This window comes from Phaseolus vulgaris, chromosome 2, assembly GCF_051622355.1.
Source record: "Phaseolus vulgaris cultivar YP4 chromosome 2, ASM5162235v1, whole genome shotgun sequence".
NCBI lineage: Eukaryota > Viridiplantae > Streptophyta > Magnoliopsida > Fabales > Fabaceae > Phaseolus > Phaseolus vulgaris.
This window is the reverse complement of record NC_143499.1, coordinates 38,845,226-38,858,572: the sequence shown is the minus strand read 5'-3', so window position 1 is coordinate 38,858,572 and position 13,347 is coordinate 38,845,226. Positions and strand designations below refer to the sequence as shown.

At 34.9% G+C, this 13,347-nt stretch overlaps 2 protein-coding genes across 2 annotated transcripts; one reads left to right on the top strand and one right to left on the bottom strand.

Moving 5' to 3' along the window:
* The first annotated feature begins 813 nt into the window (after positions 1-813).
* Positions 814-7,274, top strand: LOC137811911 (L-type lectin-domain containing receptor kinase IX.1). Its single transcript, XM_068613772.2, is given in 2 exon segments — positions 814-2,720; positions 6,671-7,274. Coding segments are annotated over 2 exon segments (1,947 nt in total). The 3' UTR covers positions 6,711-7,274.
* Positions 6,718-11,343, bottom strand: LOC137811910 (uncharacterized). Its single transcript, XM_068613771.2, is given in 3 exon segments — positions 6,718-8,191; positions 8,193-8,535; positions 8,644-11,343. Coding segments are annotated over 3 exon segments (3,045 nt in total). The 5' UTR covers positions 11,297-11,343; the 3' UTR covers positions 6,718-8,142.
* Between the last annotated feature and the right edge of the window lie 2,004 nt (positions 11,344-13,347).

The window sequence follows — 13,347 nt, the reverse complement described above, 5'->3', positions numbered from 1 at the left end:
ACAGAGGAAGCAAAGTTATAACGAAAGAGCTGAAGGTGTTTTTGGATAATAGAAAAAAAAGGAGAAATTGAAAACCTCCAAAGAAGAAGGAAGTGCAAAGCATGAAATTCATTCACAAACATAAAAAAAATACTCTGTTTTACAAAAGGATGGTAAAAAAATCCATAATTGTTTCACCAGAAGTCTTTTAAGTATATACAGTTTCCATAATATTGTATAATCAATCTATCTCTCAAAAACATTTTCTATGAAGTTAAACTACAAGTAGGACCTACAAAATACAACCAACCTATTATGTTTTCTGTTGTGTCTTACATAAAATTAGAGAAAAAAATCTCTTTCATCCTTCACCCTCCATTGGAAGAATATAATGGTTCATCCGAATATGGGAATTTTTTTAATTAGCCATGCATTCCTGCTCATCTTTTTAATCGATTGGTGAGCTGTGTACGTGGGAACATTCGTCACAAGTTGAATGAAGACGAAGTAATTCTTATATCAAACAAATTACAGGGAAGAAATTTTTTCTTTAAATGCTAAATAAGAATAAGGATAAATACTAACATACAAGTGTACATGTGTTGCGACTAATTAGAGACAAAAATAACTTGGTTGGTTAACGGAAATATTCAGGAAACAGCAGGCAAAGAACATAGTTTTCGTTCTTAAACTTAATTACAACTACAAGACTAATGTAATTACATAAAACAAATTACCAGGAGAAGAAACTGTTGGATGAATGAAAATTAAAAATAACAAAACATAAATACACAGCTGATAGGCTTCGAAATTCAGAGTTACAGCATACTCATAATGATAGATTCTGTTTGGCGTTTTGGTCTTAAAGCAATCACCCTGGGGTTTTGTTATGCAATGTTTCTCTTGATAATCCCTTTTGCAAAGGCTCATTCACAACCCTTTTCTTTTGATTACAACTTCAGAAATGCTGCTGACGTAGAACAGCTAAACCTGGAAGGAAATGTTTCTGTTTCAAATTCTGGCATCAACCTCGCAGTGGACTCAAACGATGATGGAAGTGGGAGTGTTGGGCGAGTCACAAGTCCCCAGCTTCTTCACCTTTAGAACAAGACCTCGAATGAAATAGAGAGCTTCGTTACCCACTTTTCCTTTATGATCATCTCAAACAAGAGTTCTCGTGGAGACGGTATGACTTTCTTCCTAGCAAACAATCTCTCAAATGTGAATGTTACGGCTGGAATAAAGCGTGGAGGCCTTGGCATTGGCGTGGTGCCTGACAAAGAACTTTTCTCAGTCGGATTGCTTAATTATCAATTTGTGGCGGTGGAGTTTGACACTTTCTCAAACGATTGGGACCCAGTGGGCACACATGTGGGTGTGAATGTAAACTCTATGCAATCTGAGGTAGTTGAGAATTGGAGTACAGATACTACTTCAAAAGGCCCTTATAACTGTAGCATTAAGTACAACTCCCATGATTATTTTCTAAACGTTTCTTTCACTGGATTCGTGCACAATGGAAAGCGAGTAACGCAGTTTCTTCTTCACCCCATTGATTTGAGAGATTACTTACAAGAGTGGGTTACTGTAGGTATATCAGCTGCAACAGGAGATGGATTTGATCAACATACCTTGCTGGATTGGTCATTTAGTAAAAACACAAGCAATGATAAGAAAGACAAGTTTAACAAGATAATGTTGTTGAAGGGAGTAGGAGTTGGTTTAGGCGGGGCTCTGAGTTTCTTTGTGTTGCTCTTCATTGTATTGAGGAAGAGGGGTGAGAGAGAAAAGGAAGAAGCCACTTCAGAAACCTCTTTTGATTTGAAGATGGATGATGAGTTCCAAATGGGCACTGGACCTAAGAAGATCAGATACAAGGTATTGGTATCTGCGACAAACAACTTTAAAGAGAGACACAAGGTGAGGCAAGGTGGTTTCGATTGTGTTTATAAAGGTTATTTCAAAGACCTAAACTTCTATGCTGCAATAAAGAGGATATCAACGGGTTCATCGCATGCTCTGAAGGAATATGCAGCGGAAGTAAGGATCATTAGCCAATTGAGGCACAGGAATTTACTGAAACTCATCGGTTGGAGCCACAAGAAGAGTGATCTCTTTCTGATATACGAGAACATGCCAAATGGCAGCTTATATTCTCATCTTTTTAGTGGAGAGAGTATCTTGTCGTGGCATGTTAGGTACAACATAGCTCTAGGCTTGGCCTCAGCATTGTTTTACCTACAAGAAGAGTGGGAAAAATGTGTGCTTCATGGGGACATCAAATCAAGCAACATAATGTTGGACTCCAATTTCAATGCTAAGCTTGAGGATTTTGGCCTGGCAAGGCTGGTGGATCGTAAGAAAGGGTCACAAACCACAGTTATGGCTGGAACAATGGGTTATCTTGCTCCTGAATATATTAGCACAGGAAAGGCTAGAAAGGAATCTGACATGTTCAGTTTTGGGGTTGTTTTGTTGGAGGTAGCCAGTGGAAGAAAAGCCATTGAGCAAGAAGAGAAAGAGTGTCAAGTATCACTAGTTGAGTGGGTGAGGGAGCACTATAGATTTAGAAATCTGCTTGCAGCAGCTGATCCAAACCTGAATGGGGAATTTGATGTGCAGCAAATGGAATGCTTGCTTGTTGTTGGTCTTTGGTCTGCTAATTCAGAGAGCAAGAGAAGGCCCTCTATTAGGCAAGTGATTAAGGTGCTTAACTTTGAAGCTCCTTTTCCTAATCTCCATCACCACCTATCTCCCTCCAACAACAACAACAGATGAGTTGTTTTTCACATTATGATCTTCCTTAAAGGCTACAAGTTACTTAGAGGTGAACAAAAATTATTCATCGTGTTTTTTATTATCCCGTTTTGACTTGGTAGAGTTCAATTCATTTGTAACATTAATAATTCAATTTACATTATAAATCATACTGCATATATTTTCTCATAAACAAATTCATTTATGATTTTACTTAAAATGTTAGTAGCACACTATATATCTGGTGGCACACTATATATCTGGTGACTTCACCAGTGTAAATATGACCTTTTGCGTCAGTTTTTAAGTTCAAATTATGTAATAGTAAAGTCTGACGCGGATGTTGTAAACATAAAAAACAAAGTTCATTTACATTAGACTTTAATATATGTAAAAATTAATTTTGACTTCAGATAACAACGGCAACAAATGTAAAAGCTGGGTATTTTTACATTAGATCAAACTCGACCGACATTTATGAATCTCAAATGATTAAATTCAACGTAAATATATTTGGGGTTTAGGGTATTTCAGGTATAATCAAATCCGATGTAAATTTAAATTGGTTAAAAATTATTTTGTTTTGGCTTAAGTTGAAAAATTGAAATACAAAATATATATATAGCACACTATAACAGTCCAAAGTATACAATGCTTCAATAAATTATCTTATTTAACATAAATTACTTTAATAAATCTAACTATGGTATTTCATTGAGAACAATGATTAATCTTGAAAGACCACAAACATTTAACCCATATTATTATATAATAATCATAAAAACAAAATAAATTTGACCAAATATTGAAATGATTTATCTCTCTTATAGAATCATTATTACATTGTTAGATGAATACTAATGATTTTGATTCTAGATCCTATGAACATTATTGTTTCATATGTTAGTTAAACAAAAATTCATATACTCTACAGAAATTATTACTAAGAAGAAGTATTAAATAAAAATGGAATTGTTTTTATGAAATAATTAAAATGAATAAGAATAAAATGAATTAGAAATCATATTAATTCTCGAGTTTTCATACTTAAATTCTTAATTGGTTATTATATTAATATCATCTATCCAATTTAGAAAAAAATCAAATTTAACTAAACAAGCATTATTCAATTTAATTTAAATAGTAAAGTATAAACCAACGGTTACACGGATATACACAAGAAAACAATTCCATATAATTAAAACACCATATCAATGCTCATATAAACCACCACACCATACTATCATACAGATAAAATAAAGCTTATTTGAATTTTTAAAAAAATCACCATTAGTAATGCCGGAACAACAACAAAATCAAATATAATGTAGATTAACACTTTTACTTTGGTATCTATTTAGTCTAACGTAAATCATAAATGTAGATGAACACATTTTTAATGCTGATTTGTTCCTTTAGACAATTAACTTACTTCCAAAATCATAAAGAGAGATTCCTACCTTTACAAACTTCCCAATCTTAATCTTAAGACTAAGCAAAAAAACTACCAAATAAGTCAAAAGATCTATTATCACACAACCACTAACCTTAAATTAAATCTAAATTAAAACATTGTCAAACACGTGAGTAAAATTTCTATAACCACAATAACTATATAAAATATGATATAATCTAAGACAAATAATTATTATTAATGGAGGTATTAGTCTAACTGAGATATCAAGTAGGATAATAATACTTAACATGAAAATTTTTTATAAAAAAAAATAAAAAAATAAAATCTAAGTTTAGATTGAAAATCAGTTCAAAAAAAAATAAGTATCGGCACTATATCTTTTTAACTATGTAAAAACTAAACAAATATTTTTGTTAGTATTTATTTGAATTTTAATTAATAAATTAAGTTCAGTTAACTTAATTGTAGTTGAAAAAAATGATTATTTTTAAGTCAATAAAATATTTAAGATAAAATTTATTAAATTAACTTTAAATTTTTTTAAATTTTTATTGAATATTGTATTAATATGTTTGATATTTTTTAATATAATTAAGAATAAAAATTTAATAAGTTAATTTAAGTGTTAGAATTGAAATTCAAATAAACACCTTACAAAAGTGTGTTTGACACGATCAACTGAGACTAGGTCTTTGCTTCTTTTATGTCTTCAAAAACTGAAAACAGTGTGTTGTTATTAATAGTAATAAAGGATGAAAGAAAAAAAATAATTATATATATATTAACATATATCAAGGTTATTATATATGGTAATATGATAACTTTTTTGTCACACGGTTTCACTTTGTTATTAGAAAAATGTAGATTGTAGAAAACAAATAAAACTTAAAAAATTTGTAATTTAAAAACAATTTAAGTCCATTCAGGTAATCCACCTACTCGTATTGGACTAGATCACACGAACCTGAATAACCTATTTTGAGACTTCTAGCCTCAATTATATAAAATAAGTGATCTTGCTAAAATGGAAATGACATTATTAATTTTTTATTCATATTTTGAAGATGTCAGATTTTATAACTTTTTATTTTTATTTCCATTTTTTTAAAATACATGACATTATTAACGTTACATTTTTCACTATGTATTGATGTGTTACTATACACACACTAGTGTTAACATGATGTAATTATTACTAACATAACTTTTCAGGAACTGACGCTTGTGATAAACTGTTTTTTTTTGTTTTGGGCCTTATTTTTATTTTCTATTTTTCTGTTTGGGCTTGTTTGTTTTCGGCCCATTTTCTTTTTCGGTTCTCTGTGTTTTTACCCTTGCTCTTATATTTGAGAAGGTTTGCTTTGTATCAGAAACACACATCTCTTCTTCTGAATTAGATTTTCTTTTCCTGTCTCTCCTTTTCTCTGTCGTGGCTTTTCTTGTCGTTTTTTCTCTCTTTTACTACACTCTTCTTTTAGGGCTTTGTTTCTCTTTGCAGATTAATCTTGGCGTTTCTGGTTTTGTTGTAAGTTTGCTCTGTGGAGTCATCACTATCATACCTTTTTTCTGTTACCTTGTACTATGAACGATGAAGCCAACAAGAATAAAGTTAAAATAGTTTTAAAAAGGAAAAACAAAAGGATGCGAGGTTATAAAGGTTACTAAAAAATTGCTAATTTAGTTTATCAACCTTTTGTTTTATGAAAAAGAAGAAAATCATCATTAATAATTTTAATAATAATATTAATTATGAAAAAATGTTTTCATAGAAAAATGGAAAAAAATAATTTAGCTTGCATTACTAGGAATTTAAGGGTAAATTAAAGTGATATCTTATTTTGTATATGAATTTGTTAATGGCTTATTAAGAACAAATCTTTCTTTATAGATTCTTGGTGAGAAGTATACCTGGTCTTCTTCGAACAACTCACTTCCAGAAAGCATATTTTTTTTTATTTTTTTTTATCAGCAATGAATGAATTAAATTAAGAGGGATACTTTAGGGGTATCCCAACCCATTTACAAATCATAAACTGATTATACCGCTGACCAGCCATAAAGAGGCTATACCTGCAGCGATAGATACAAGATAAACCCTGCAGAAAAGAAACATAGCAGCAGGATTGAGCTCACAAACCCACTAGACCCATCCTCCATGCAATCATGAGAAGGGTGCTCTTAGCTTATGATCTAACCTTTAAAAAAAAAAAGATCCTAAGGATACCTCATTAGCAGTAAAGAAAACAGCAAGTACCCCGAAAATTTAAAATCACAACTGCAGCAAAAACAGCAAACACCAAAGTGCTTGTATAAATTCTCATCTGCAGCAGACTCCAAAAGGTGATGTTTTCTTTTGCACTCCAACCCACCTCACCCATTTCTACCCCTGCATGTTCTTCCAAGACCACCCCTTCCCTCTATAAGAACCAAAAACCATCGTCCAAAACCAGCACCTACATACACCTACTGTTGTCCTTCCGTACTCCACCCTTCCATATCTTCCTCTGTTGTAGCCTTTTCCAACTTACCCATGCCAAGTAAAACCAAAAACCCGTAGATGTATGTACACGATGTGCAGCCTCCAAGCTCCAGCAAGCCTGTCCTGCACCACTAACCCAGTTCCAGCATTCTCACACCTATACCAGAGATGTTTACGCCAGCTCACATGTGGGTGAGAATAGATTGAGTGAAGGATAGTGCACTTCTCAAAGCAGTGCATACTCTCAAAGCCTATTACAGCACCAGAGCTATCTCAACTTCTCCCAAGATCCCTATCACTTTCTGACCTCCAACACCAACGCATCCCTTTCCAAGCATTTCAGCTTGCTTGAATTGTCCTTGGGTCATCATAGGCACCCCTACCCATCCTCTGCTCCCATCCTGGAAAAATTACTTGAAACTCGTAATGCATATAAGTGGATTAAGGACCCAATCAACGAACGAATAGTTAAAGGAAGGCGTTTTATGCTTCAGCCATAGCAAAGACTTGAGTTGAGCCTTTTGGAAGACTTCCTCCACGTCTACTACCCCATGCTGGAAAACAATCATATTTCTTTGATCCCATATGCTCCTAACAACATTTGCCCAAACACCTTTCCAAAGCAGATTTTGTTTGCTACTAGCTTGGGATAAGAAAAAGCTTTGAAAATGCACCTTTAAATCATTATGCTGGACAGATAAGATACCTATCCAATTAAAGCACAAAGACCATACCCGTTGAGCGTGTTTGCATTCCAAGAAGAGGTGTTGACATGACTCCTCCTCCAGCTGGCATAAAGGACACGACGTAGAGGTCATCAACACCCCTTTCCTGCTCAAGCCCACTCTTGTAGGTATTCTTCCCACAAGTACCCTCCAAGCTGTCGTGACTACGCTTGGAAATGCCTTTACCTTCCACAAGAGTTTAAACACTTCGGATTGAGGGTCTCTAATTTGCTTAGCTAGGCATTCGTATGCAGATTTCACAGAGAACAACCGTGATTTCTCCTTCCCCCACGTGTGATTGTCCTTGATGTTCTTCTTCAAAATGACCCTGGATAAGATCATGCTAAGGTCTGCTTCCATTGGAGTCTCCCACTCAAATCGAGCACGCCTCCACTTCAAACTCCACCGCCACTCCGAGTTTATCCATTCACCAACCTCTCCCACTGCTTGACCCTGATCTAAGGACAGGGAATAAAGTCGTGGGAACATGGATTTCAGATCGGCACTTCCAACCCATACCTCCTCCCAGAATTTAATTTTATGACCACATACTTCCAACCCATACTTCCAGAAAGCATATGCTATAAACAATTTGAAGATATAAGTTTTACAAGTGCAATTAGCCACAAACATAAAACCTATAATCTATTACTGGCACCTCAATTTCTATCATATTCTTTGACTTAGACAAACTAAAACATTTGATCATTTCAAGGTAAAAAAAAGTATTATTACGTTTTACATTTCCGTGATCATAAAATTTCAGCACTATTTTTGTGAAATGTTTAAGAGTTGGTATGTGCAGTAGAAATGTGATCAGAGTGATTCAAAAGAGTCTCTGGAAGCTTTGAGTTGGAGAACAGCATCTCTAATGCCAATGCGTTCATCTGGGTTGTCTGCAGTGCAAGATATGGCTACTCCTAGAATTGCATCCACACAATAAACTTGTACGTTATTTGGTCCCTCTGAAGGGTCATCATGCGAAATGAGGGACACCAACTCAGGGTCAATGGCTTCCATTGTCTTCTCTTTGAATGCTGAATGCACCCATCTTCTTATGCCTAGGCCTCCAGTGAAGAATTCATCAGTTGGACTTTTTCCAGAGAATAACTCTAGCAACACTATGCCAAAACTATATACATCTCCAGCTGTACATGCTTTCTCTCCCCATCCATATTCTGCATTGCAAAACCAACCATACTAATTATTCATCATGTTCCATAATTTGATATTAAATGAAAGGTTCACAAAGAGGGAAAGAGAAACTAGTATGAATATGCATTAACCTGGAGGTATGTAGCCGATTGAACCCCTAAGAACACGACTGGAGCTAATGGAAACTTGATTGGTTGATCTTTGAATAAGCAACCTAGCCAATCCAAAGTCTCCAACCTTTGCCGTCAAGTCTGCGTCCAAGAGAATGTTGCTAGGCTTCAAATCACAGTGCACAACTGGGATTTCACTATCATTGTGCAGGTACTCCAATGCACACGCAACATCTATTGCTATGTTCAGTCTCTCCATAAGGTTCAACCCATTTCCGTTTGCATGCTTTCTCTTCCCCTTAATCCAGTCTTCCAAGCTACCATTACATTGATACTCATACACCAGAGCCAGAAAGTCATTGTTTTTGAAGTCAACACTGGAGCATGATGTGATGATCTTAACTAGATTTCGATGCCTCGAGTTCTTCATAGCCTCACATTCTGCAAAGAAACTCTTTAGAGAACCAGTTCTCAGGGTGTCAAGAACTTTCACTGCAACAGTAGTTCCATAACTTAGATTGCCTTTGTAAACTGAGCCAAAGCTCCCAACACCTAGTAAGTTTTCCTGGTTGAACTCCTCAGTTGCTAAACGAAGCTCATCATAAGAGATCATTACCGCAAGAGGTTTTAGCTGTTCAGATGATGATGATACCTTCACCTTTCTGCTCTTTATATATAGTATTGAGCCAATTGTGAGACACAGTACCAATGCTACTGCAACGGCTACGATGATGTAATGTCGGACATTTCTTCTTCCTTCGCCACGATTCACACAAGGGGATTGCAAGCAGAGATTTCCATTGCCTTCTAAATGTACGGCAGAGAGATTTTGGAAAACTCTACCACTTGGAATGGCTCCTTCTAAATCATTATACGAGAGGTTTAAGAGCCTAAGCACCTGTAAGTTTTGAAGTTCAACAGGAATGGTTCCAGAGAGTTGGTTGGAGGATAGGTCCAAAGTTTCCAAGCCTCTCACTTCTCCAAGAGACTTTGGAATGGAACCCGAAAGCTGATTCCTGGTCAAAAACAAATTTTCCAAGCTGAGACAATTGCTGAATGAACTGGGGATGTCACCATCCAATTGGTTGCTAGAAAAGTCAATGGAGGCAACACCACTCAATCTCCCAATTTGAGGTATTGGTCCACTCAAAGAGTTCATTGACAAATTCAAAACATTGCTCAAAGTTGGGAGATTGAGGATTTCCATAGGAATGCTTTCATTGAGTTGGTTGCTTGATAAGTCCATGTAAAGTAGACTTTGCAAATTCCCAAAACTGGTAGGTATTCTCCCCACTAGTTTGTTTCTTGACAAATCAATCAGGTTTAACTTGAGGAGGTTACCAAGGGAGTCTGGAATAACCCCTGATATCTCATTTCCAGCTAGAGATAGTTCTTGTAGTTCCGCTAATTGGCCTAATTCATGTGGGATTTCTCCAGAGATTGAATTGTAGCTTATGTTTAACACCCCTAAGCCACTAAGACGACCAATGGAGGTAGGTATGCTTCCGCTGAAACGATTCCTTCCCAGGTATAAATTTGTGAGATCCTTGGAGAGATTGCCAATGGTTTCAGGAATTTCACCTTCCAGCATATTTCCCTCAATTGCCAGAAACTTTAGGTGAGTGCTGTTAGTCAGAGAAGTGATGAAGTCTAGATCTCTGACACCCGAACTAACTATCCTGTTATATGAAGTATCATACATGCGAAGAAATGGGAGATTTCCCAAACCTGGTGGCAGTGTTCCTTCATAAAGGTTGGAACGCATGCGAATGACCTGAATGTTGGTGATGTTGTGCAAAGACCCTGGAATTCTACCTGTGAAATAATTGAAGCAGATATTGAACACTATAAGCTTTTGAAATTTGTGGCCAACATTCTGTGGAATCTCACCCCATAAAGAGTTTCCAGCCAACGCAAAGTTTACAAGGGAAGATAAGTTGTATATAACAGGTGGAACAGTTCCATTGAGATTGTTAAGAATGATATCAAGCTCAATCAAATCATGCAGCCTACCCAAGTCGCTGGGAATCGAACCAGAGAGAAAATTGGTGCCAAAACTGATATTTTTGAGAGAAGAAATGTTGCCCAGAGATGCTGGGATTGCACCGTAGAGGCTATTCCTTCCCAGTTTCAAAGCCTGAAGCTTTTTCAAGCTGCTGATGCCTTCAGGAATCTTGCTGACAATCTTGTTTGAGGATAAATCAAGAATCTGGAGCTCATTCAAGTGGGTGATGTTGGAAGGAAGTTTTCCTTCTAACATATTAAAGCTCATATTTAGAACTCTCAAACTGAATAGGTTGCCAATTTGGTCAGGAATGAGTCCAATGAGTTGGTTATTCTGCAATTGGAGGAACTGAAGAGAGGAGAGGTTACCAATATAAGGACTTAAGTGACCTGAGAGTCCCAAGCCTGAAAGCTCCAAGGCAGTGACTCTTTGGCCAAGCCTGTCACATTGGACACCAGTCCAATTGCATGGGGATGAATTTTGGTTCCAGGAAGATAAGTGATTGAGAGTGTCATTTCTCAGTTGAGACTTGAATGAGATCAAGGCTTCTGTGTCTGTGGTGATGCTTAAAGTGGCTGCTGATACACCAATGAAGAGGTGGTGTAGCTGAAGGTGTAGGAGGATGAGTAATAAGCCAAAATGAACAAGTAATTGAGAAGAAAAAGCCATACTTTGCTCCCTTGGCTTATGATATTCATCACTTACTCAGACATGTATTTAATGCTCTAAATGCAGCTGCAGCAGCACATGCAAAGCATGCTTCTAAAAAAATGTTATTTGTAGATTAATTTTTATACAAAAAAAAAGAAAGAAGAAATTGAGTGTTTCTCTCCATTGCTAAGTAATTTTGTTTGACACGGCGTATGGTTGGAAGGTGGAGAATAGTACATAAGCGTATTAAATTGTTTGTTTACTGAAAGTGATACTTCATCAATTCTATTTCTTGTCCGAGGCGGTCCAAATCTCTTGTATATATTATAATTTAATTAAGTTTTAAGAGAATAATTTAGTGCATTATTCAAAAATATTATGAGAGTGAACTGATTTACATAGCCACTACTTTCAAAGCATCAACGTGCAGATTGCAACCAACGTTTTTTCAACTCTCAAAGCATCAAGCTAATGCACACAACTCTTAATTTTATTGGGATATATAATTGCTGGAATTAAATTGTTTACATATGGTGAAATTTTTGTATGACAGTTTATAATTGTATTGATGCTCAGCCAAACACATATAAGATTATAATATTACGTTTTTACCCAAATATTTTTAAGTGTTACATGATTCCGCCGCAACCCTTTAGTATAGTATTATAGAGATTGTTGTTTTTAAAATTAGAAGTCTTACCATATATAAATAAGATAAATATATATATATATATATTATTTTATTTTATTTCTAGTTGATATAATATTTTTAACGTACTTTCTTATATAAGGAATGAACATTTCTATTATGAAATTAAATGTTTAGAATGATTTAACACTAATCTAATAATCGATAGAATTATATATATTATCGGCATCCTACACACTTTATATATATGGAAATTAAAGCAACAATAATTATCTTCATCAAACACCTCTCATTCATTAAACCTGCAATGAAGAAGACTCTCAAGTCAAAGAGAACCATAATCAATTATTAGAATACTTTTTATTTTGTTTTATTTTTTTTATATTATGATAATAAATAATTGAAATAATAATTATTTTAGTTAGAGGAAAGTTTTTTTTCCAGCTAGCTTATTGTATTTATTAATGTGGTAGTGTTTATTGTCACTTGAGTCTTTTTAGAAAGTTTGAAGAGATCCTTAAGTAATAGAAAAATAGTTTAGGGCGAATCTAGGAATGAAAAGTGAAAAATTATTTTGTTTGTTATTATATTTGACAACATAATAACATTTCGAAAATCTCGTTAATCGACTCAAGAGAACACCCTTTGAGGTTTTCTAAGGTTGACCTTTAGGGGATAATATTGGTTTTGAGTTTAATACTATATTATCAATCATATGTTGATCTGGCGAGTGTTCTAATCATTCATTGACCATTCAGCCCACTCTGACCTTTGGATGGAGAACCTTCTGTCATAAATGTAGTTTTTTCTTCATATGCATGTGGATCTGTTTATAACTTGAATAGACATTCATAAAGTTGAGCAACTCACATCCTGATGTATTATACACTAGTACATCGATGTTGGACAAAGGGTAAAAGTCATTGGGACATGTGTTATTCAAGTTTGTAAAGTCCACACACATCTATCATTTTCCGCTCACTTTCTTTATCATCACCACATTTGGCTAACCATTATGGGTATTGGATTTATCAAATATATGTGATTTCTTCCTTGATCACTTGTCTTTTCTCTTCCCCAAACTCTCGTAGTCTATAAAGCATCACCCTCAAGTTGACTACCAACCAATGACAAATAAAATTGGGATATATCACAAGCATCTTAGAAATTGTCGAATAAAACTTGGTTTAATTCATGGAATTCTCGAACTCTCATTCTAATGGAGATGCGTCCATCCAATAAAAAACATAGTCATATCTAAGACTATTTTCACATATCAATACCATCTAGTGACACTATATTTTGCATTAGATGTATAAGACGAAAGAGAAACAATCAAAACAATATCAATTCATCTCGAACTCTAAAATTTTTTTTTAATCCAATTTGGTGCATATATTTTTGCTTTCTCATATTGATT